This window comes from Capsella rubella, unplaced genomic scaffold (genome assembly GCF_000375325.1).
Source record: "Capsella rubella cultivar Monte Gargano unplaced genomic scaffold, Caprub1_0 scaffold_4, whole genome shotgun sequence".
NCBI lineage: Eukaryota > Viridiplantae > Streptophyta > Magnoliopsida > Brassicales > Brassicaceae > Capsella > Capsella rubella.
In genome coordinates, this window is record NW_006238920.1 from 1757575 (window position 1) to 1778291 (window position 20717).

At 32.0% G+C, this 20717-nt stretch overlaps 4 protein-coding genes across 9 annotated transcripts; 3 read left to right on the forward strand and 1 right to left on the reverse strand.

Annotated features, from left to right (window-relative positions):
- The first annotated feature begins 1658 nt into the window (after positions 1-1658).
- Positions 1659-5199, forward strand: LOC17890006. Of its 3 annotated transcripts, XR_002834225.1 has the most exons (4): positions 1659-1858; positions 2208-4179; positions 4816-4888; positions 5171-5199. XR_002834225.1 is itself a non-coding variant. In XM_006294229.2 (2 exons), the coding sequence occupies exon 2, from the start codon at positions 2550-2552 to the stop codon at positions 3798-3800; it is 1251 nt and encodes a 416-aa protein (XP_006294291.1). In that variant the 5' UTR covers positions 1659-1858; positions 2208-2549; the 3' UTR covers positions 3801-4326. The 3 variants fall into 3 exon arrangements, 1 of the variants encoding a protein (XP_006294291.1); XR_002834226.1 differs by lacking the exons at positions 4816-4888; positions 5171-5199 and adding an exon at positions 4539-4808; XM_006294229.2 differs by lacking the exons at positions 4816-4888; positions 5171-5199 and having other exon boundaries at positions 2208-4326.
- LOC17889619 (F-box protein AFR) lies at positions 5192-8722 on the forward strand. Of its 4 annotated transcripts, XM_006294382.2 has the most exons (5): positions 5291-5554; positions 5889-6007; positions 6403-6446; positions 6578-6648; positions 6893-8722. In XM_006294382.2, the coding sequence occupies exon 5, from the start codon at positions 7531-7533 to the stop codon at positions 8647-8649; it is 1119 nt and encodes a 372-aa protein (XP_006294444.1). In that variant the 5' UTR covers positions 5291-5554; positions 5889-6007; positions 6403-6446; positions 6578-6648; positions 6893-7530; the 3' UTR covers positions 8650-8722. The 4 variants fall into 4 exon arrangements, with proteins under 4 accessions (XP_006294446.1, XP_023639699.1, XP_006294444.1 ...); XM_006294384.2 differs by lacking the exon at positions 5291-5554 and adding an exon at positions 5192-5259 and having other exon boundaries at positions 5889-6446; XM_023783930.1 differs by lacking the exon at positions 6403-6446.
- A 5578-nt stretch (positions 8723-14300) lies between these two features.
- Positions 14301-15752, reverse strand: LOC17889589. Its single transcript, XM_006294794.2, has 2 exons — positions 15226-15752; positions 14301-14950 (listed from the first exon to the last, which is right to left on the reverse strand). Exons 1-2 carry the CDS (start codon positions 15561-15563, stop codon positions 14530-14532), a joined length of 759 nt encoding a protein of 252 aa, XP_006294856.1. The 5' UTR covers positions 15564-15752; the 3' UTR covers positions 14301-14529.
- A 3177-nt stretch (positions 15753-18929) lies between these two features.
- LOC17887589 (GDSL esterase/lipase At2g24560) lies at positions 18930-19944 on the forward strand. The gene is made up of 2 exons (XM_023785064.1): positions 18930-19565; positions 19645-19944. The coding sequence occupies exons 1-2, from the start codon at positions 18930-18932 to the stop codon at positions 19942-19944; spliced, it is 936 nt and encodes a 311-aa protein (XP_023640832.1).
- Positions 19945-20717: the final 773 nt, after the last annotated feature.

Sequence of the window (20717 nt, forward strand, 5' to 3'; positions counted from 1 at the left end):
TTTTTAATCAGTCTAACCCAAAGTTGTTTGTATGTAATAAACCAATTTCAACTCCTTTTAATAAGCATTCCTTTCCAATCCATCTTTTATCAAAACATGATCTTTTTTTGTACGTGCAAGTTGCAACCTTAGGAAACATATATTACTAACCAATAATATTGGTATTTGACAAGTTGCTTAATCATGCACTTTCTCCATGATATCTTGTAACTTAATTTTTTTTTTTAGCATATTACAATACTAGATCATGTGGAAAGGCAAAGAGATAATCCAACTCTTTTATGTAATCTACCACTTAACATCTTTGTTGCGAGAAAGATGTGTACTAAATTGAGATTGTATGTCTAATAAGGTTATTCATAGAATTTTGATTATTATATTGATGGTATTTTTTGATAATTAAAATACAATATATACTTTATTTAATTCTATATTAAACAAGTAATTTATGTAATATAATATATATTTTTATGAGATAATATTACCATTTTTCAATGTTTAAAGTTATTAATATTATTGATGGTCGATCGATCATCGCTAGTTTCTTTAGTTTCTAACTTTGAGACTTCCAAATTCATTTACCTAATTTGTAGTTCAATCTTGATATGTCACAAATTAATCCTCGAGTTAACATTATGGATAGGATGAATCAATTGAACTCTTTTATTATGAATACGTTTATCAAGCCAAAACTTGTATGGTTGATTTTAAAAAAATAAATGTATTGTTCAGACCACACATATTCTAAAACTTAAAATCATTTTATTTCAGAGATTTTATACCTTTGTTTTCACTTTTTTTTTATGCTGAGAGTGAGATTTTTATATGTAAGCAAGTTTTACGGATGCATGTCCAACTTCATGTCAATAGTTCAAAACTTCATATGCCTAACAGGGTGACATGTACAAGGTTTTCAAGCATCTCTAGTAACTTTTTATGGTTCAATAGACGTTTATGCTATCTTTCTTTCTACTTTTTGGCCTTTACAACAACATAAACCTTAACCAAATTTTCAGTCTCGGCAAATGCTTCATAAGTTACATTAATATGAGATACACCATCAATTAGTATCATATTTTCCTCTGCTTAGAACTTCCAACATAATTGATAACTTAAGACAGTTTCATCAGCTTCTACCATTTCATCTTCTTCAGCTGTTCATCTAGACATGACTTCTTATTCTTGAATCGTCGATAGCTTTTTCAGTTATAACATTTCTAATTTATATATCGAACACGTAATTTATGTAATAGTAAATATGATTCACAACTTTTTCCTTGTACTCAGAAATATTTTTTGATGGTTAGGTTATTAAATTTCAAATTTTAAATCTTCCAATGATATTTAACTTAATTTGTAATTCAATCTTAATATTCTATAAAATACCTTTTATTAACAATATCACTCTATCATAAATGAATCAAACTTTATTCTTCTTCATATTCAACACAATTAATCAAGCCAAATTCTATTAAGTAAACAAATTTAAAAATGAACCAATTTGATAAGAGAAAAAATCTTAATTTATGGTAATTAGTAATAGAAACTAAAAAGTGGAAACATATTTAATAATTAGATTCAATTAAGACTTCCTAAAAAACAATTTAAAAGGAACACGTTTGCAGAGAGAGAAAGAGAAGAGTAAACAAAAACAAAAAGAAAAAAAAGACAGAAGAAAAAAAAACTAAGGAAACCCAATAAGCAGCGATCGAAGCTTTAACTCAGAAAGAGCGAAAAGCTCAGACATTCAAATCCGACGGCAATACGAGAAAGCCACACAAGAAGAATCCAAGATTTTTGGGTTCATACAATCGAAGACACAGACACGAACTAAAGAACCGAAGAAGATTCATTTTAGGTTGGTCTGAAGTAACCTTGTTCTATCTCTCTGTCTTATTGTCTGAAAAAAAAAAAAAATTCTGGTCAAATCTTTTTCGCTTGAGTTAGGTCTCGAATCAATATTTAACACTTGTTTCTTCTGCTTACAAGCTTGTGTCTGGCTTCTCATTGCCTTGTTCTCTCTTTATCCAATTCGAATTTCATCTTTTTGATACCCAATTCGTGTCTTGTCTTTGCTCTGTTCCCAAAGTTTGGATCTTTTCGAACTTCACTGATCTCGATTTACTTCTGTTAAATTCCGAAAATTTCAAAGTTTCTAGCTTTCTAATTTGGGTTTGACAATGTTGGGTCTTTCTTTGCTGGTGCAGTTTCGTCAAGTTGGCTAGAGCCTCGTTGCGCTGTTTCTTCTTCGAGAGGGTGACCTCAAAGCTAGGGTTTTTGAAATTTGAGGGCTTTTGTGTGAGTTGGTCTGTGGATATGATCTTTAGGGTTTTGGTTCTGAGGAAGATGAGATTTGGGTTTGCATTGTATGGATTTGGGAATTGCTAGTTCTTCAGATACATAAATCAATTTGCATTTGAAGGAGTTTGTGTGAAGGGATATAGAAGTTGAGAGAGTGCGTCTGTGCACTCTCCCACTGTTCATCTAGATTTGTTGAAGAAGAAGAAGAAGAAAAGAAAAAAAAGTAAACTTTTTGGTGAGAGTAAGTAATGATGCAACGCTCTCAAGAGGAGAGGGTTGATTTGGGTGAATTGAAAGGGCATATAGTGAAGAAGATTGGTGTTGAAAGATCAAGAAGGTATTTTTATTATCTAAGCAGGTTTCTAAGTCAGAAGTTGACTAAGAGTGAGTTTGATAAGACATGTTTGAGGTTGTTAGGGAGGGAGAATCTCTCTCTACATAACCAGTTGATCCGTTCTGTTTTGAGAAATGCAACTGTTGCCAAGTCTCCACCACCAGATCATGAAGCTGGTCATTCGACTAAACCTTTGGCTAATGCTGTTCAGAGTAGAGGAGATGGTCCTGAACAAAGTGGATCTTTGATTCCTAACCATAACCAGAATGAAGCTGTATGGTCCAACGGGGTTTTGCCCATCTCTCCGCGGAAAGTTAGGTCTGGAATGCGTGACAGGAAGAGCAGAGATAGGCCTAGTCCACTAGGGTCAAATGGGAAGGTTGAACATATGCTGCATCAGCCAGTTTGTAGAGAAGACAATAGAGGTAGTGTTGTTGGTATGGAAAATGGGGATTTGGGTCAATTTGAGTGTCAAAGATCAGGGAGATATGGTGCTGATGAAAGAGATGGTGAGTTTCTTCGTCCTGTGGAAAAACCGAGAATGCCAAATAAGGAAAAGGTTGCAACTGCATCTATGAGAGATGATGGAAATCAAGAAGAGCAGGCTAGGCTAAATCTATCAATGAGTCCTTTGATTGCACCTCTAGGGATTCCTTTTTGTTCAGCTAGTGTTGGTGGGTCTCGTAGAACGGTTCCTGTTTCTACCAGCGCTGAGATAAGTAGTTGCTATGCCAGTGGTGGATTACCCGCTGTAGAGATGCTGAAGAAAAGGATGGAGAATATTGCAGTAGCACAGGGTCTTGAAGGGGTTTCATTGGAGTGTGCTAATACGTTGACTAACATGTTGGATGTGTATCTGAAGAAGCTGGTCAAATCATGCGTTGATTTGGTTGGAGCGCGGTCCAGAAATGGAGATCCTGGCAAACAAACTATAGACAAGCAGCAGAGTCAAAACAAGATTGTAAATGGTGTGTGGCCAAGTAACAGTATGCAAATACAAACTCCCAATGGGCCTTCTGACATAACACAAGATCGTCGTTCTGTGTCTCTGCTTGATTTTAGAACTGCCATGGAGTTAAATCCACAACAGCTTGGCGAAAACTGGCCAATTCTACAGGAGAGAATTTCTATGCGGTCTTTTGAGGAACAAGACTTTGAGGTGTGAAAGAAAATATTTGGCATGCATATTGATGTTACATGTTGTTCTGATTCAGCCTGCTCTTGTCCAGAAAGGGACAGCTAATTTTGAATGCAAAAAGATTTACTGTGTAGTTCCATAATGAAGCGGAAAGAGTTGTATTTATGAGTTCTGAGCTGAAAAGCACAGCGTTACGACTGCAGCAACAGACTCAGAGCAGGTTGGTAGATTATTAAAATGGAACTAATCTCAAAGAACCGTATAAAGATACGTGTTGTTGGTTGCCATGTTGTAAGATTATCACTAATTGGCAATCTCAAAGAGTTTCGAGTTTTGTGTGTAAACGCGAGGCGAATAAGGGAATTGGGGAGAGGGCAGAGATTTTGTGCTTTCAATTCGGTGCAAGGTACAATTGTCAATCATGTAATAGCTGCAGTTTGCTCTGTATGTAACCTAGTCTTTAGCATTGTTTAGAATTCATATCTTAATAACAAATTTGACATCCGTTTTTGTTTTCTCATTTTAATGGAAATTTTCTTTCGTTCGAAGTCCACAATACATTGCCTCGTTCCTTACTTTTGTCTGGTGGTTGTGTTCTGTCTATTACTTGTTGGAAGCAGACTCTTTGCAAGTTTTTTTTGATACTTTGTAAATGGAAAGAATTGACTAAAATGAACTCTATTCAAGAAGTTGTAGCTATAAAGGAAAATATATGATGTTGTAAGCTATAGGGATTCATAAATCCCTTACTGATTCTGCTTTCAGCTTCTCGTCCGATCCAGAATGAAATAATCTGGTCAATTGTCGAAAACCGGTTGAGATCTTTTGCATTTCGTGTTGATGGTGCTCACTTGGGTCAAAATATTGGATCTGTGATTTTTCTTCTAGTTGGAAAACATTAATGGGATACATATGCTTGTGCTGTGTTACATATACCATGAGCTTTATGGCGACGATGGTAGTTAGAACATGTTTGTCCTGTAACTGTAAGTCAATGCTAAAAGATATCAACGCAGAAGAACTTAGCGAATGAGCTTCACAGGAGTCATCTTTCGGAACTTAGCGAAAACTTGCTATCGTGAATGCTTGACTGATGAAGCAGACAACTATTGCTGGTAAGTTCTTCTTGAACATTATAACATCTGTTGTATTTCTGTACCCATGAAACAGCTTCTCGACATGCTTAAATTATGATAGAGAATATGTTTTATGATATGCATATGAGGCTACTCTACTGTGACGTGTGTGGTTCTTTGCCATAATACTGGCATGCACAACACTTCATGCATAACTTGTGGCATCCAGAGATTTTCTCTCAAACAAGTTTCCATATGGAATACTTTGCTCTTTTCTTCAGATGAACTAATCTCTAACTGTTCCTGCTTTTTTCTTTACAGAACTCAAACAGAAAATAGGCGAAAAGACAGAAAAAAAAAAAACAAATCAGCCAGAAGGAAGATAGCACCTTGCTACATGTGCTTACAGTGTAACCTTTCAGGCTTTAACCTTCATCATCTTTTGCTCCATTTCTTTCTCTAACTTAGAATCAATGAGATCAAGTAAATGAGATTGAATACTTATATGTTCTTTTTATTTTGTGATTTGAGAAATTATATAGGACCTCCTGTTTCTGGAAAGTGTTACTTTACGTTTAACTATAATAAGGATTAGCTCTCGTTTGCTAGACTTATCCGAACTGGAAAGTGCGTTGGAGGTTTTGTAGAGTTAAGACAAGGGAGAGAGCAGAAATATACTGTCACTATGATTCTGTTTTAATAAATGTGAGTTTTGGATTAGGTCTCTTGTGTTTGTTTCTCTTTAAAATTACCGTTTACCATACTTGGTCAAGACCTTTCATCAATAGACGTGACTTGACTTCTATTATTACATCTGTTGTAATTCTCTACCCATGAAACAGCTTCTTGACATGCTAAGTTATGATAGAGATTATGTTTTGGGATATGCATATGAGATTACTCCAAGTGTGTGGTTCTTTAACATGATACTGGCATGCTAAAAACTTGTGGGCATCAAGAGATTTGTTGAACAAATGTTTATTTCTTTCAACAAGTTTCCATATGTAATACTTTGTTCTTCCTGCTTTTCTCTTTACAGGAATCTAACAGGAAATAGGTGAAAAGACAGAAAAAGAAAAAAAACACAACACCAATCAGCATTTTGCTTATGAGCAGGAAGGAAGATAGCACAGAAACTTTGCTACATGTGCTTACAGTGTAAGCTTTCAGCTTCATCTTCTTTTTGTTTTCTAACTCTTTTTTTTTACTATCTTAGGATCACAGAGATCAAGAACAGGGAAACATAAATAGACTGAATACTTACTCTTTTTATACTCTGATTTAGGAAATTATTAAGGATCTCCTGTTTTTGGAACATTTTACATTCAGTTAATATACATATTAGCTTTCGTTTGCGAGACTTATCCAAGCTGGTAAGTGCTTTAGAGATTTTGTTAGGTTATGTCAAGGGAGAGAACATATATCTCTCTGAGTATGTTCTAAAATCTGTTCTTATCACTTTGATTCCGTTTTAAGAAATGAGAGTTTTGGGTTAGATTTCTTGTGTTTGTGTCTCTTTAAATTGAACAATTCTGTTAGGTACACCATAACAGGTCAAGAGTCAAGACCTTCCAAACCTAGGCCCCTCTTTTATATGGTATCAGCTCTTTGTGTCATTGATAGACTTGATTTGACTTCTACATTTTTCTTTCATACACAAGGAACTTTGGCGATTAGAGACTAAGTATTATAACATGAGGGTATTACAGGCTAAATCTTCGTTTTCAGGTATTTGGATAACCCTGAATGAGTGAGCTACTGCTTCTGATGCTGTGAGCAGTAAAACGAGAAGACTTAAGGTAAATATAGATGATGATTTTTCTCAATACTTGACAAATATAGTAATAGATGAACCTCATATAGGATGTTATTAATGTCTTAGAAGCTTAGGCGAAATAATCTGTGTGACTATGTCCATAACTAGCTATTCTTGCTAATGAGGAGGGAAGTATAAGTTTAATAAAAATATGAGAGACTCATAATATCCAAAACACATAACACATATGTTAACATCTCAGCTTGATATCTTGTTTGAACATGCAGTAGCATTAAAAGGACCAAATACAGTATCGAGATCACGAAAATGATGTTCACCAGCTAAGGAATCCAAGATTTGAAACATGAATCAGGGAACAGCTCCAAAGAGAGATGACTATTGAGATTAGCTGATGTTTTAATCTAGAGGGAAACTCTTGCTTGCTAATTTGGAACTTGATTTCATGCATCCTCCATCTCATCTTCATTAACACTGCTACTTCTTGTGCAGGCCAAGAACCTTCAATGTCTTTGTAGACTTGTATCAAGTCCTAACATCTTCAACTTTGCATCCTCCATAGCACTCAAAACTCCCAACCAAATTAGCAACCAAACATGACTTCAAGAACAATGTTCCTAATAACAAAACTGTCTCTATGAACAGTAACTACAATTATAACTAATACATATACACGTAACGTTGGCTCCATATACCACAAACGTGGACTCATGTGTAACCACAAGTTTTCTCGAGACTCTCAACCATCCACCGTCCCATGTCGTAATTATGCGAATGTGACCCTTCATCAATCAATCTTACTACATTCATGGATTCGTACCCTTTTTCCCATAATTAAACATTTTTTATATCTTTTTTTTTTTCACAAACTCATCTTCTTGAATCAATCTCATCAAAAACAAAAACAATGGCAGAATCAGAAACTAGGGCAAACCTAAACACCATTAAAGATCAAGAACATCAAGAAACCATAACAAAAACTCAGCCATTGATCCCAGGTTTACCAAACGAGATCGCTGAGCTTTGTCTTCTTCGTCTTCCTTACCCTTACCATGCTCTGTTTCGCTCTGTTTCATCTTCATGGAACAGAACTATTACAAACCCTAGATTCCTCTTCTCCAAGCAATCTCTTTCTATCTCTTCTCCTTACCTCTTCGTCTTCGCTTTCAACAAATCAACGGCTAAGATTCAATGGCAATCCTTCGACCTCGCATCTGGCCGTTGGTTTGTTTTGCCTCCTATGCCAAACTCTTTCACCAAAATCTCGTCTCCTCACGCTCTCTCCTGCGCGTCGATTCCACGTCAGGGGAAGCTCTTTGTCCTCGGCGGCGGAGATTGTAACCGCTCCGCCGTAGTTTATACGGCTTTGACGAATCGTTGGTCGTGTATTTCTCCGATGATAAGTTCGAGAACGTACTTTAACGCCGGGAATGTTAACGGTAAAATCATGGCCGTTGGTGGGAGTGTTGACGGTTTTGGAGAAGCGACGACGGAAGTTGAATCGTACGATCAAGAAACCGACACGTGGACGGCTGTGAAGAGAGTGCCGATGGTGTTGGCTAAGTATGACTCAGCAGTGATCGGGAAAGAGATGTGTGTGACGGAAGGGTGGGCGTGGCCGTTCATGTTTCCGCCGATGGGACACGTGTACGATTCAGATGAAAACACGTGGCGTGAGATGAGCGGTGGGATGAAAGAAGGGTGGACGGGGGTGAGCGTAGTGATCCATGGGAGGCTCTTTGTGATCTCCGAGCACGGTGATTTCCCGATGAAGGTGTATTTCTCGGAGGATGACACGTGGAGGTACGTAAGTGGTGAGAAGCTTCCCGGAGAGAAGATGCGGCGGCCTTTCGCCGTGACGGGAGCTGGGGATCGTGTGTTTGTGGTGGCGGGTGGGATTAATGTAGCGGAGGGGAGAGTGAGTGAGGGGCAAAATGGGGAATTTAGCGTTGAGTGGAGGATGGTTTCGTCTCCTCAAAGTTTTGTTCATTTTTCACCTGCTAGTTGCCACGTGTTATATGTCTGATTTATATTTTCTATTTTTATATTTTACTAGGCTAGTACCTTCATCTATTCTTTATATAATACTAGTTTAGTACCCGTCCGATGGACGGGTTATCTATATTTAAAATTAAATTACAATTAAAATTTATTATAACTTATAAAAAAATAATTTTCAAATTTGTTTTTTTTTTTAAAATAAGAGAAATTAATTTCATTTGTTAAGAGATTTATTTGGTTTGGAGTATCAAATAAACGTGTGTATATATATATATATCTCTTAAAATTTCTTATTAAACGTTAATTATAAAAATCTAGTAATGTCAAATTGACAATCACCAAAACATTTGGGAGCTACAGTAAAACCTCTATAAATTAATAATATTGGGACCATGAAAATCTATTAATTTATAGATGTTTTAATTTATCGATAAATTAATAATAATTAATTTATAGAGATATTTTCCTAATTTGAAAAGTTTTTCCAAAAAAATTTAACAAAAACTAAAGTGTCTATATATACATATATTTTGAAATTTTTACCTAATTATTAATTTATAATATTGGTGGGACTATATATTTACAAAGGATTTTCAAAAAAATTATTATCTTATCATTTTATCAAAATGTGATTAAAATTACACTGGTCCGAGTTGGGACCAGGGACCAGAGAAATTTATTAATTTATAGAGAATATTAATTTATCGAGTATTAATTTATAGAGGTTATATTTGGGAGCTATTCACCATTACTCATAATATTGCTAAAATATTTTTAAAAATCTTAATTTAGCAATTATCCTCTAAAACATGATTATACCATTTTGTAAAAAAATTTATTTCTTAACTTTAAAATTTCAAAAAATCATTCTCAGACTATGAAAATTAATTAATTATTATTTAATATGATGGTAAAGTTCTTTCAAATTAACATCAATCTAAAATATGATGTTAAATACAAATATAGTCATTTGTAAATAAATTCATATAAACAACGCAAATAAATATTAAGATTCTAAAATAAATTATAGCATCGTTGAGGAAAACATTAAAAAATCTTTCAAATAAGAATTATAAAAAACTACATATTTTCTTTAAAAATATTTTAAAATTACTATATTACGATTTATATTTAACTATGTTATCTTTTATTTAAGCTAAAAATATTATTTTTGAATTTTTTTATTCACCCTTATGTTTTAGACAATGAAATTGCTCAATGGCATAATACATTCATACATAAATTAAAAATTAAACAAATATAACATATTATAAAATAAAAATCTTGAATAAAATTATATACTTAGTTAAACTCAAAATCTAAATTATTTGTAAACTGTAAATCCTAATTCTCCTTTATGAACCCAAACTGATAAATAACCTTATTTAATTGTAAAATCTAAATCGCACTCCTCTTTAATAAACCCAAACCGATAAATAATCTCTTTTAATTATAAAATCTAAACTATAATGCAGATTTATAAACTCAGCATATAACCCTTATAATTGTAAACCTACAACTGGCAAAACCAAAAATTAGCTTAATAGTTTAAAGAGAATTTTTGAGAAATACTCATTTTGGTGTACCCCTTTTTAAAAATACACCAATTTTCTATCTATTTTAAAAATATCCCTTTTCAAATATGAAAAATTGTAAACTCTTATATAGTTTTTAAGGTACATCTAGACCATCATTACTATTGGGAGACTCAATACAAATATTTATAAAGTTTTAAAAAGGTTCTAAACGGCATTTATAAGATTTTTATAAGGTTTTTATAAGGTTTAAATGCTTTTAAAATAATTTTAAAACGTTTTTAAAAGGTACTTATATGGTATTTAAATTTCCACACATAGAAAGATAATTTGTGTCTAAATATATTAGCTTATACATTATTTTTTTTATAAATATCAATTTTTTACTTTTTAATTATCAAAAATACCCTTTTTCCATACCACTTTTTAAAAATACCCCTATTTCAAACTTTATAAAAAAACCACTTTAAATGTTGAAATTTATCCAAATATGTGTGAAAACTTATAAATATACACACAAATTACCTTTATATATGTTTAAAGTTTTATATATTTTTCATAAATAGCGTAAAATAACTTATAAATACATTTTAAAAACCTTATAAACCCTTTTAAAAACCACTTAAAAACCTTGTAAAAACGATTTAAAACCTTTTAAAACATTATAAAATATTTGTATCAAATTTCCAAGTAGTAGTTATTATATAGAAGTACCTTATAAACCATATAAAACTTTATAATTTTTCATATTTAAACATGGATATTTTTGAAAATGAATAGATAAAGGAGGTATTTTTGAAAAGGGGTACACCAAAAGGGATATTTCTCAAAAATTATCTTTAATTTTTTATAATTTTTTTTAATGTTGTTTTAAAATTCTATCTGTATCTTAATATTAAGAAAATTAGATATAACATATTGCGACATCTTATGTTTTACTTGACACTTATCATGATCACGTGAGTTAGTAAATTTAAAAACCAAGTTTTGACATATAATCTCGTTTAATTGTTAAACTTAAACCATAATTTTAATTTATAAAGATAAACCATAATTCTTATTTATCATTTATATACCCAAACCAACAAATAATCTGATTTAATTTTAAAATTAAAGTTTAAACCTTAATCCTCTTCTGTAAACAAAAACCGCCATATATTCTTGTTAATTATAAATTTTAAATACCTATCTTATTAATAAACCAAATTGACATAACTGAAATTAGATTATTTGTTTAAATTGACATAACTGAAATTATAATTATTTATAATATTTATTTTATATTATTTCCTTCTTCGATAGGGTTAATAATATTTCTATTTTATCCAAATATTAACAAAATTAGTTATAGCACGTGTCAACATCTTATCGTTTATAGTTGACACGTGTCACGATCTTGTTAATGGCTGACTTTGAAAACCAAGGTTTATATAATAAGATATATTACATTGATTAAATTTAAATTTGATGAAAATATTTTTAATTTTATCATTTTGATGAATTTTTCTTATTTTTAAATTTTATATTCATCTTATTATTTATGTATTTTAAGTTATAGTGTTTAAAGTTTATTTATGATTACTTACCTAAAAACAAGAAAATGAAGCAAATAAAATTTTAAAAAGTATATTGAATAATAGAAAAAATTAACATTAGCATATTATATAATGTATGTACTTAACTGAAATTAATATCATTTGATTTAATGCATATATATATATATATATACTTTTATAAAATTTTATAACTAAATTGAAATTAGTTGATTTGTATTCTGTAGGTACATGTAATTTATACATGGTTTAAGATGAAACAAACGAAATATATATTAAAGGTAGAATAAAGAGAGCCAGCTATAATTTCCGGAGCATAAAATTCAACACATCCGAGAATATACACATCATTTTTCTTTCCATCATATTTATCATTCTATAGTTGTTCCGGACCATAGAATTAATTTATACATGTCATCAACTGGAAACTCATTAACTTGAAACCTACATAAGTTTTATATATACGATTTTTATAAAGATTGTGTTGATATTTTTTCTCGCTATAGTAACCAATTATTTTTTTGATAAGGACATCACAATCAATTTCATTCTTTTGTGGATTGCTTTCAATAGTAGATTGAATCACAAACTAATGTTATCAACCATGACTTCAAGATTAGTGAAAATGAAATTAACCAACATTGAAATTTGTTCAAAATGGTTAGTTGAAGCGATAAAACAATACAAGACTAAGCCTAAAATAGATTACTAGTCTTGAAATGCAATCTCTAGGACGTGGAAAAAGTAAATTTTTAATGAAATAAATATTAAAAATTAAAATCTAGTATTAATAGAGGTTCATAATGAGGATTAGATTTTCTTAAATGAAATAAACTCGATGCGAGTATATTTTGTACGAGTACATTTAATAGATTTTTATTTATTTGGGTATATGACCTTGTCGAGTTAATCGAGTATTCTCTTCTTTCTTTTTCTTCTATTTTATTTTTAATCATCAGATTTGTATATATTATTGTTATGGACGAACAACTCAGTTGACAAACTAATTCTTCAATTTTGCACAATTGTGTTTTCAAATATCATTTTAAAAACATAATGATTTTAAAACTAGTTTTAAAGGTAACACAAGTTTCTCTTTCCCCACTCACTAATGTAAAAACACAAATTTCCCTTTCCCACTCACTAATGTAGTTTCGTTGTGTTCTTATAGTTGGAATAAGCTTGAAGTGGCTTAAGGGTTTGAGTTATTTTTCTAAACATAATAAGAGAGTTATTTTTCATAAACCTGAATTTTCTTAATCTTGGATATTACATACCAATTACTCAATTTTATTTCTAGAGAGTTAATTAGATTTGTCTAGCGTTGTTATAATTCAGTATTTTCATTGATATTCTTTAAAAATTCTTATTTTTTAAAAGATTATTTGGTTGACACTACATCTCACATACCGTCACGTTAATATATCTACAACCTTTCAAACATACATTTGAAATTTATATTGGTATTTATAGACATATTTTTCCTATAAATCATTTGTAAAATTAAACTATTAGACTACCCGCTACTAATGAATCTTATCCAACAAATAATTGTTTGGTTATGATATTTGTTCCAAAACAACTATCGTTTAAGTTGCAATATAAATTATTTTTTAGAATATCTTTTTTGGTTTAAGTTATTTCTTTTGCATTTACGGTATAGTTTTGAGGGGATAAGTTTAGTATATGGATTTTTGGCTTTATAATTTAGTTATTTGGTAAATAGAAAAAAGTATTATTAAATTTTTTTTATTTTTTTTTGCAAATGTCCTTTAACTATTAATGTAATTTTATAAATTTTATACTTGTCCAAGTTAGGACCTGAAGTTTAATTTTGTTTTATAAATATAGGTATTAACAAAATTTACTAAGCTTTCACTGTATTTATTTAATAATATTTATTAATCCTAAAGAAATCTTTACCTAATCTCTTCGACTTACTCTCTCCGTTTTACCGAGAGTGTCATTTTAGAAAATTTTTCTTATTTCACAAATAGTGCCACTCTCCAATTCTAGTGTAACTTTTACACTAAATTTCTTAATTTACCTTTAAACTCAAATTTATTTTCATTAAAATTAATTTATTAATCTTTTATTAAATAAAGGTAAACATATTTAATTATGCGTTTTTTTTTTAAATGTGTGAATTGCTTCAAAATAAAACTCTTTGAAAAACAAAAAAGACTATCGTTTAAGATCCTTTTTTCTTTGTGTAAATCCATTATTTGAACTAAGTTTCCAGTTATATCTTTATCTTGATATGTATTTTAAAATCGTATCATATCCATATCTATATCCTTGTATAAAACTATTGTACAAAACGGAAAAGTTTAAAATGAAAAAAAAAAAAAAATAGTTTTTTTTTTGTGTCGGCAATGAACAGGTAATTTGAACTGTAATTATAAATATATTTATTTGAACTGTAATTTCGAAAAAAACAAAAATAATTAGTTGGCACAACATCACTCCTTTGCTTATGTGGAACCTAATCTTTTTCCTGACAACCTAACTTATCCTCTAATACAGTTCTTAAATATTGTTAACACTAAATATTATCCACACCAAGAAGAAGAAATGTCTTTTGTAGATTATGAAAAAGTCTAATTAAGGCTGCTTTACTAATGAATATAATAATTAATTATTAAATTATTTCTAAACAAATCAAATCTTCCACCACTTTGTTATCACTGAAACTTTCCTCTAACTCTCTCCCTTCATAGAAAAAAAAAAAAAAGAGAAAAAAAACAAATTCACAAGAGAAGAACAAATTTAAAAACCAAGTATTGAAAGAAACAAATCTTTACTTGATTTGATAATTTATTCATCATCATCATCAACAACATCACCATCATCTTCTTCTTGTAAACTACTTAGACAGAAACAGCTTCGAGTTTGAGCCATCAAATCTCTCTTATTCTTCATCATCATCATCATCGCCATCTTCCTATGTTCATCATCCTCCTCATCCTCATAGTCATCACTATGATTATGATGATGATCTTCTTCATTATGTTCTTGTAGTGCAAGTAAAGGCATAGAATTAGGGTTTTGCCACGAGTAAAAATTCGAAGCCGACATAGATCTTCCTCTCCTCCTTAGCTTGTTAGCTATAAGCAATCTCCTCCTCTTGTTAAATGGATTCTCAACTTTCTCCAAATCCTTTGCCTTGTTGCTCGCTGCTTCCATTAAATTCCCAAACGATTTCGATTTTCCAACATAATGATTCGACAATCCTCTCCTGTAAAAAACAAATAAACATCAGTTTCAATTCAGACCAAACCTAACCAAGAACTAACTTGACAAACAATGAAACTCTAAATCATAAACTTTGACTCGAGGGTTTCAAGATTTAACCAAATCACCAAGATTCACCATAACAGCAAATCAAGAACATAGTGAATAGACGATACTTTGGTGAGAAAAGTGTAAAGATTCAATCTTTTTGATCAAGAACATAGTAAAAGACAAGTATAGATACGTTATGAGACATATGAAACCAAACCCAAGACTTACTTAATCGGAAGAGACTCTTCAAGAGAAGAACTAAACGAATCAAGTGTTCCACCTCCACGAAACGAAACGGCGTCGTCTTCTTCCTCCTCCTCCTCGTTCTCGCTGCTCTCTCCGATCGACGACGAACTATCCGACGACTCCTCCGGCGACTTACTATTATTATTATCATCATCACCACTCATCCTCATCCTCAACCCGATCTGCGATCCACCGCGTCCAGATTCATCAGCCAAAAACAGAGCAGTCTGAACAGCCTTATCCTGCGCCGTAACGCCGCCGCGATCTCTAACGTACGCCGCCATGCCGATACCATACGAAGATCCCACCATAACCTCCATCTAAAACAATCTTTTCTCCGATCAAAGATCTCTTCTTCTTCTCTAGAAGTTTGAATATCATAAAACAAAAATCGCCGGCGATGTGTAGCGTAGGTTAAGAGCTTTCACCGGCGTAGGTTAAGGGGAGTATATAAATACAATAAAAAGGAAAAAACGCGAAACAACAACACTGATCGAGAAAAAATGAGAATAAATTCTGATTTATATTTATAACGAGAGTATCGTATATTTATACGATTACGTATTTGTATTAAATGTATATATTTATACGTATGGATTATACGATAGTACATACACACATGTTCTAAATATATAATTAGTCCGAGGCACGCTAACGGAGACTTTGACGCTTTTGACACGGTCTTAATGACGTGGCGAGTTTTGATTGGTTTGATTTCGGACGTTTCGGCTTACTGTCTCTCCTCCCGTTTAAAAAAATCTGATGCATGTCGTTGTACCGAAAGTTCGGTGGTCGCTCTCACACCAATATCTCTCGACCTTATCCATTTCTCTCATTTACTACTTATTATATATTTAATGTTTAAGATTTTATAAAATATGTTAAAAAAGGAAAACAAAAATCTTGAATAGTTGATTATCAAATTTTGTGTTGGAAATAAAAGATGCTGATTTTGTGTGGTATTACAAAAAAAAAATATTCGTGAATTGATTACTTTTATGGTTTTATTTGGAAAGTACTAGAAATATATAAATTAAGTACTGTATCTGAAATGATTAGTTTAGTACAAGTGGACAAATTAAACCTTATCTCGTTTACTTTTTAGTACAATTAAATTTAAATAATTATCGTTAATGATATTATAATGAAAAAAATAGAAGAAAGAGTGCTTAATGCTGGATTAGTGGGGAAGCAAGAGCTTTGACTGGTTCAAAATTGCGAATATGAATTTAATTTTTATATTAATAAGCTAATTACTTTGCTGAGTCATCCATGTTAAGATTAAAATAAAGAAGGGATTAAGATCAAATTATTATTAGCACATGAGATTAAATTGTATGATCCAATCCTAAAAACTTTTAATGTTTTTGTTACATTCGTGAGTTAATGTTGAGATTATATTATGGAGGAGGATATGATTAGACCAATAAGATAAATCTAATTTAACCTTATCTCTTTTTAAGTGATAATCTTGTTTATGAAATGTAGTTAAGTTAAAGTCTATTGATTGTGTCTAAAGGGTATCTTCCTGTTTTGCTTTACCTCTGGCAATGAATTAAAATAATGTTTAATATTGGACTATGAAATTAGATTATTTAAGTTTTTTTTTTTGTCTTCGTGTTAATATTAGATTAATTAGCAAAATTGGTTTAGCTCATAATGTTTAGTGTTTTGATAATTTTTTGTTGTTAGACTTAAGATCTTGACGATGGTGATATTGAAAAGAATTGGTAGGTTTGACTTGTATAAATGTAATAAATCGAATATGTGAGTAGCTGTGTTGTTGTTTGTTAGTGAGTAGATAAGTATTGGTGCTATTGGGGAGGATCTTCATTTCCTAATTTATTATGTATGTTTGTTACAAAATCAATAATTGTATATGTTAGTTATATATGTAACCAAAAAAAAAAGCAAAAAGATTTCGTTTTTAAAACACTGGAATGGCACAAAAATGTCATTTGTATTGTGCATAATTGTGTTATTAACTTAAAAAAGAAAAGAGTTTTCAAGAAATGAAAATGTAAATGATAACCAGAGATGTAGTATGGTGAAATAATCATTATATTGGTTTAGATCGGGGATCGATTCTTTCCAAACATAGAATTGCACAGCTTTTCTCCTGACCTTGGCTACATGAGTATGAGTATATTTGAAAATTTAGAAGGTACATAAACTTTATCTCCTTGACTACATTAGTCTTATAGATCCTTCCATGGATATAGAAATTTATCTTGAGTTTTAAAAATAAAGTAAAATTTACATGATTAATTATACAAATTTGCACCTATACGGTTTTTATTTGGGGATAAAATGTAAATTTCAGTTTTAATTTTTGCATGTCAAAAGGGTTTCTAGGATACATTTGTCTATTTTGTTGACAAAACTTAGAGCAATTGTTGATGTTTTTAATGAATTCGCCCATTATTTTCGTTGCTACGGAAAACACCGTGTGTTAGAGTTAGACAACGAGGCATTTGTGCATGATGTTTTTTATTTAGGTTCGAAGTAAAATAACTTTGAAGTGGGTTATCCTTAAACACGATCGGTTTAGAGCATGTTCATTGGTGACACTTTTAATTGATGTGCAAAATAATTAATTTAATTTTCTAAACAAATGAGTGTCTAAATCCAACAAAAATGTGTTAAATAAGACACTTTTAACAAATAAGTGTCAAAAATTGGATCTCAAAATCAATTAATCCACATTTTTATATTTTTAGGATCCAACTTAAATACCCCAAAATCACCATGCTCTTAGGATCTTGTTCCACTCGGATGATGTCCATTTTGAACCACGAAGTCATTCGTATGACGTCCATTATAACACACTCCAACAGATAATAAAGTTTTCGGCCCTTAGGAAAAACATATGGAGGCCCAAACTCAACCATCACCCACTTTATTTATATTGAGGGCCGACATTGAGAGTGTCGGCAACAAGAATATTTGTTTTGTGAGAGAAGTCGCAGAAGACTCATGTATGCTTCAGAGAGTGATGCCAAAGATACGAGAGAACTAGACAGAGACCCGTGATATCAATTATTTTTTAACTCTTCGACAATCAAACAAAAATAGCCTATTAGGTTATTACTCAAATGAAATGTGAAACCTGATCATCTCGAACTCTTTTAGCAACTTCTGGAGCCAAAGAGGTTTGTATCCAAGACGCATCCCAATATGATAACGTTTCACTTCCCAAGTACATGATTTGGTTTATTCTAGCATCAAATATTGGATTTTATACAAAGAAAACTATACACTAAACCTGGTTACCAAAAACAAGAACATCATTAGAGTTTAGTGTAGTCATTAGTACTTAGGCAAGTTTGTTTAGAGTCAAGTCAGAATTTCATAATTAGAGTTTAGAGTCAAGTCAAGTTTGTTTGCTTATGTGATTTTAATTTTTCACCTTATCAATTTTGGTAAACCGCTAGCTAGATATTTTCTTTTGACCATATTGTTTGTTTTTCCAAGTCATTGATATCTTAATTTAGACTATAAAACTAAAATCTCCTGAATTTTATCTTTATTTTAAAGCAAAAATAAAAAAACAAACAAACAAACTAGAAATCCAGCAAGGTCCAACTAAATTTTTTTGACCATCACAAACCTTATAAATTCACCAAAACACAAGAAACAACAAAAATCAACAAAAAAGAAAGAAAAAGTAAAAGAAAAAAACAACAATGTCGACTTATAAAACCAAGACCTTCACTCTCTTCATAGCAGCAACACTACTCTCGTCCTGCAACGCAGCCACAAACGCAAACGCTACAACGCAACCGCTATTTCCCGCGATTCTAATCTTCGGCGATTCAACGGTTGATACAGGGAACAACAACTACCACTCACAAACGATCTTCAAAGCTAAACATCTTCCTTATGGAATTGATCTCCCAGACCACAAAGCTAGTGGAAGATTCACAAACGGCAAAATCTTCTCCGACATAATCGCGACAAAACTCAACATCAAACAGTTTGTTCCTCCTTTCTTACAACCGAATCTCCCCGACCAAGATATTGTAACCGGAGTCTGTTTTGCATCAGCTGGTGCGGGTTACGATGACCGCACCAGTCTCTCTACCAAAGCGATCCCCGTCTCGGAACAACCAAAGATGTTCAAGAATTACATTGCTCGTCTCAAAAGTATCGTGGGAGACAAGAAAGCTATGGAGATCGTAAACAATGCTTTGGTGATTATAAGTGCTGGTCCTAACGATTTTATCTTGAATTATTACGATATTCCTACAAGGCGTCTTGATTTTCCTAACATTTCTAGTTACCAAGACTTTGTTCTTAAGAAGCTTGACAATTTCGTGCAGGTAATGCATTAAATATTTTTAGGGTTTAGTTCAAATGCTTTAGGGTTTTTTTAACCGTCTTTTTCCGGTATGTGTGTAGGAGCTTTACAGTTTAGGCTGCCGAAACTTTTTGGTCGGAGGTTTACCACCAATGGGTTGTTTACCGATTCAAATGACTGCTAAGTTCCGAAACGGTATAAGGTTCTGCTTGGAACAAGAGAACCGAGACTCTGTCTTGTACAATCAGAAACTTCAGAAGCTATTACCTCAGATCGAAGCATCTAATAATGGAAGCAAGATCCTTTACTCAAATGTTTATGACCCTATGATGGACATGATGCAAAACCCTAGTAAATATGGTATACATACAATCTCTTCCTTGTTCACCAAGTTAGCTTAGTATCAAACACTGATTATACTAATATGTTCATTCATGTGGGAACTATAACAGGGTTTAAAGAGACGAAGATAGGATGTTGTGGAACAGGGCATGTGGAGACAGGCTTCATGTGTAATGCTTTCTCTCCAACGTGTAAAAACCACTCGGAGTTTATGTTCTTTGACTCGATTCATCCCTCGGAAGCTACCTACAATTACATGGGCAGTTTACTAGATACTCAGATCCGTGGGTGGTTTAAGCCTTAACTCATAATTCTATGTGCAATTTTTTGGATACTCATCAGTTTCCGTTTTGTTGACAAAATGAGAAAAAACAAATCTTTTCGCAATCAAATTAGTATTGTATCTTGGCCAAATATAGAAGAAGAACACGTAAATAAAGAAAAACAACTCTCGACCAAAAATAAAATAAAGAAAACAACTAAAAATATATAGTTTTACTCGATTCTAGGACTTAATAGTGAGTCCGTCGTGTAGCTGTTCCTCATCCATATTGCCATAGCATTTAAAACGAGAATAGAGCAAAGCCATTAGGAGCCATGCACAGCGCAAATAGTATTCCAAAATAGAATGAAGAAGGAGGATTGGTTTGTGAGCATTGGGCCATCTTCTTGACGGGATGTTTATGGCTATGTAAGATAAACATAGCCGTAAATACGCAATGCATGCGAGGATGTAGAAAGGAAATTTTATTTTCCTCGTTACGACTAAAATCCACAATGCATGCCAGGACGTACGCAGAGAGGAAATTTTCTTTTTCATCAGAATTAAAAT

Excerpts from the sequence above, each read along its gene's own strand:
- LOC17890006 (XM_006294229.2), top strand. The coding sequence starts at position 2,550 with ATGATGCAACGCTCTCAAGAGGAGAGGGTTGATTTGGGTGAATTGAAA.
- LOC17889619 (XM_006294384.2), top strand. The coding sequence starts at position 7,531 with ATGGCAGAATCAGAAACTAGGGCAAACCTAAACACCATTAAAGATCAA.
- LOC17889589 (XM_006294794.2), bottom strand. The coding sequence starts at position 15,563 with ATGGAGGTTATGGTGGGATCTTCGTATGGTATCGGCATGGCGGCGTAC. Across the intron at positions 14,951-15,225 it reads GAAGAGTCTCTTCCGATTAA|GAGAGGATTGTCGAATCATT; the intron begins GTAAGTCTTGGG and ends TGTTTTTTACAG.
- LOC17887589 (XM_023785064.1), top strand. The coding sequence starts at position 18,930 with ATGTCGACTTATAAAACCAAGACCTTCACTCTCTTCATAGCAGCAACA. Across the intron at positions 19,566-19,644 it reads AGCTTGACAATTTCGTGCAG|GAGCTTTACAGTTTAGGCTG; the intron begins GTAATGCATTAA and ends GTATGTGTGTAG.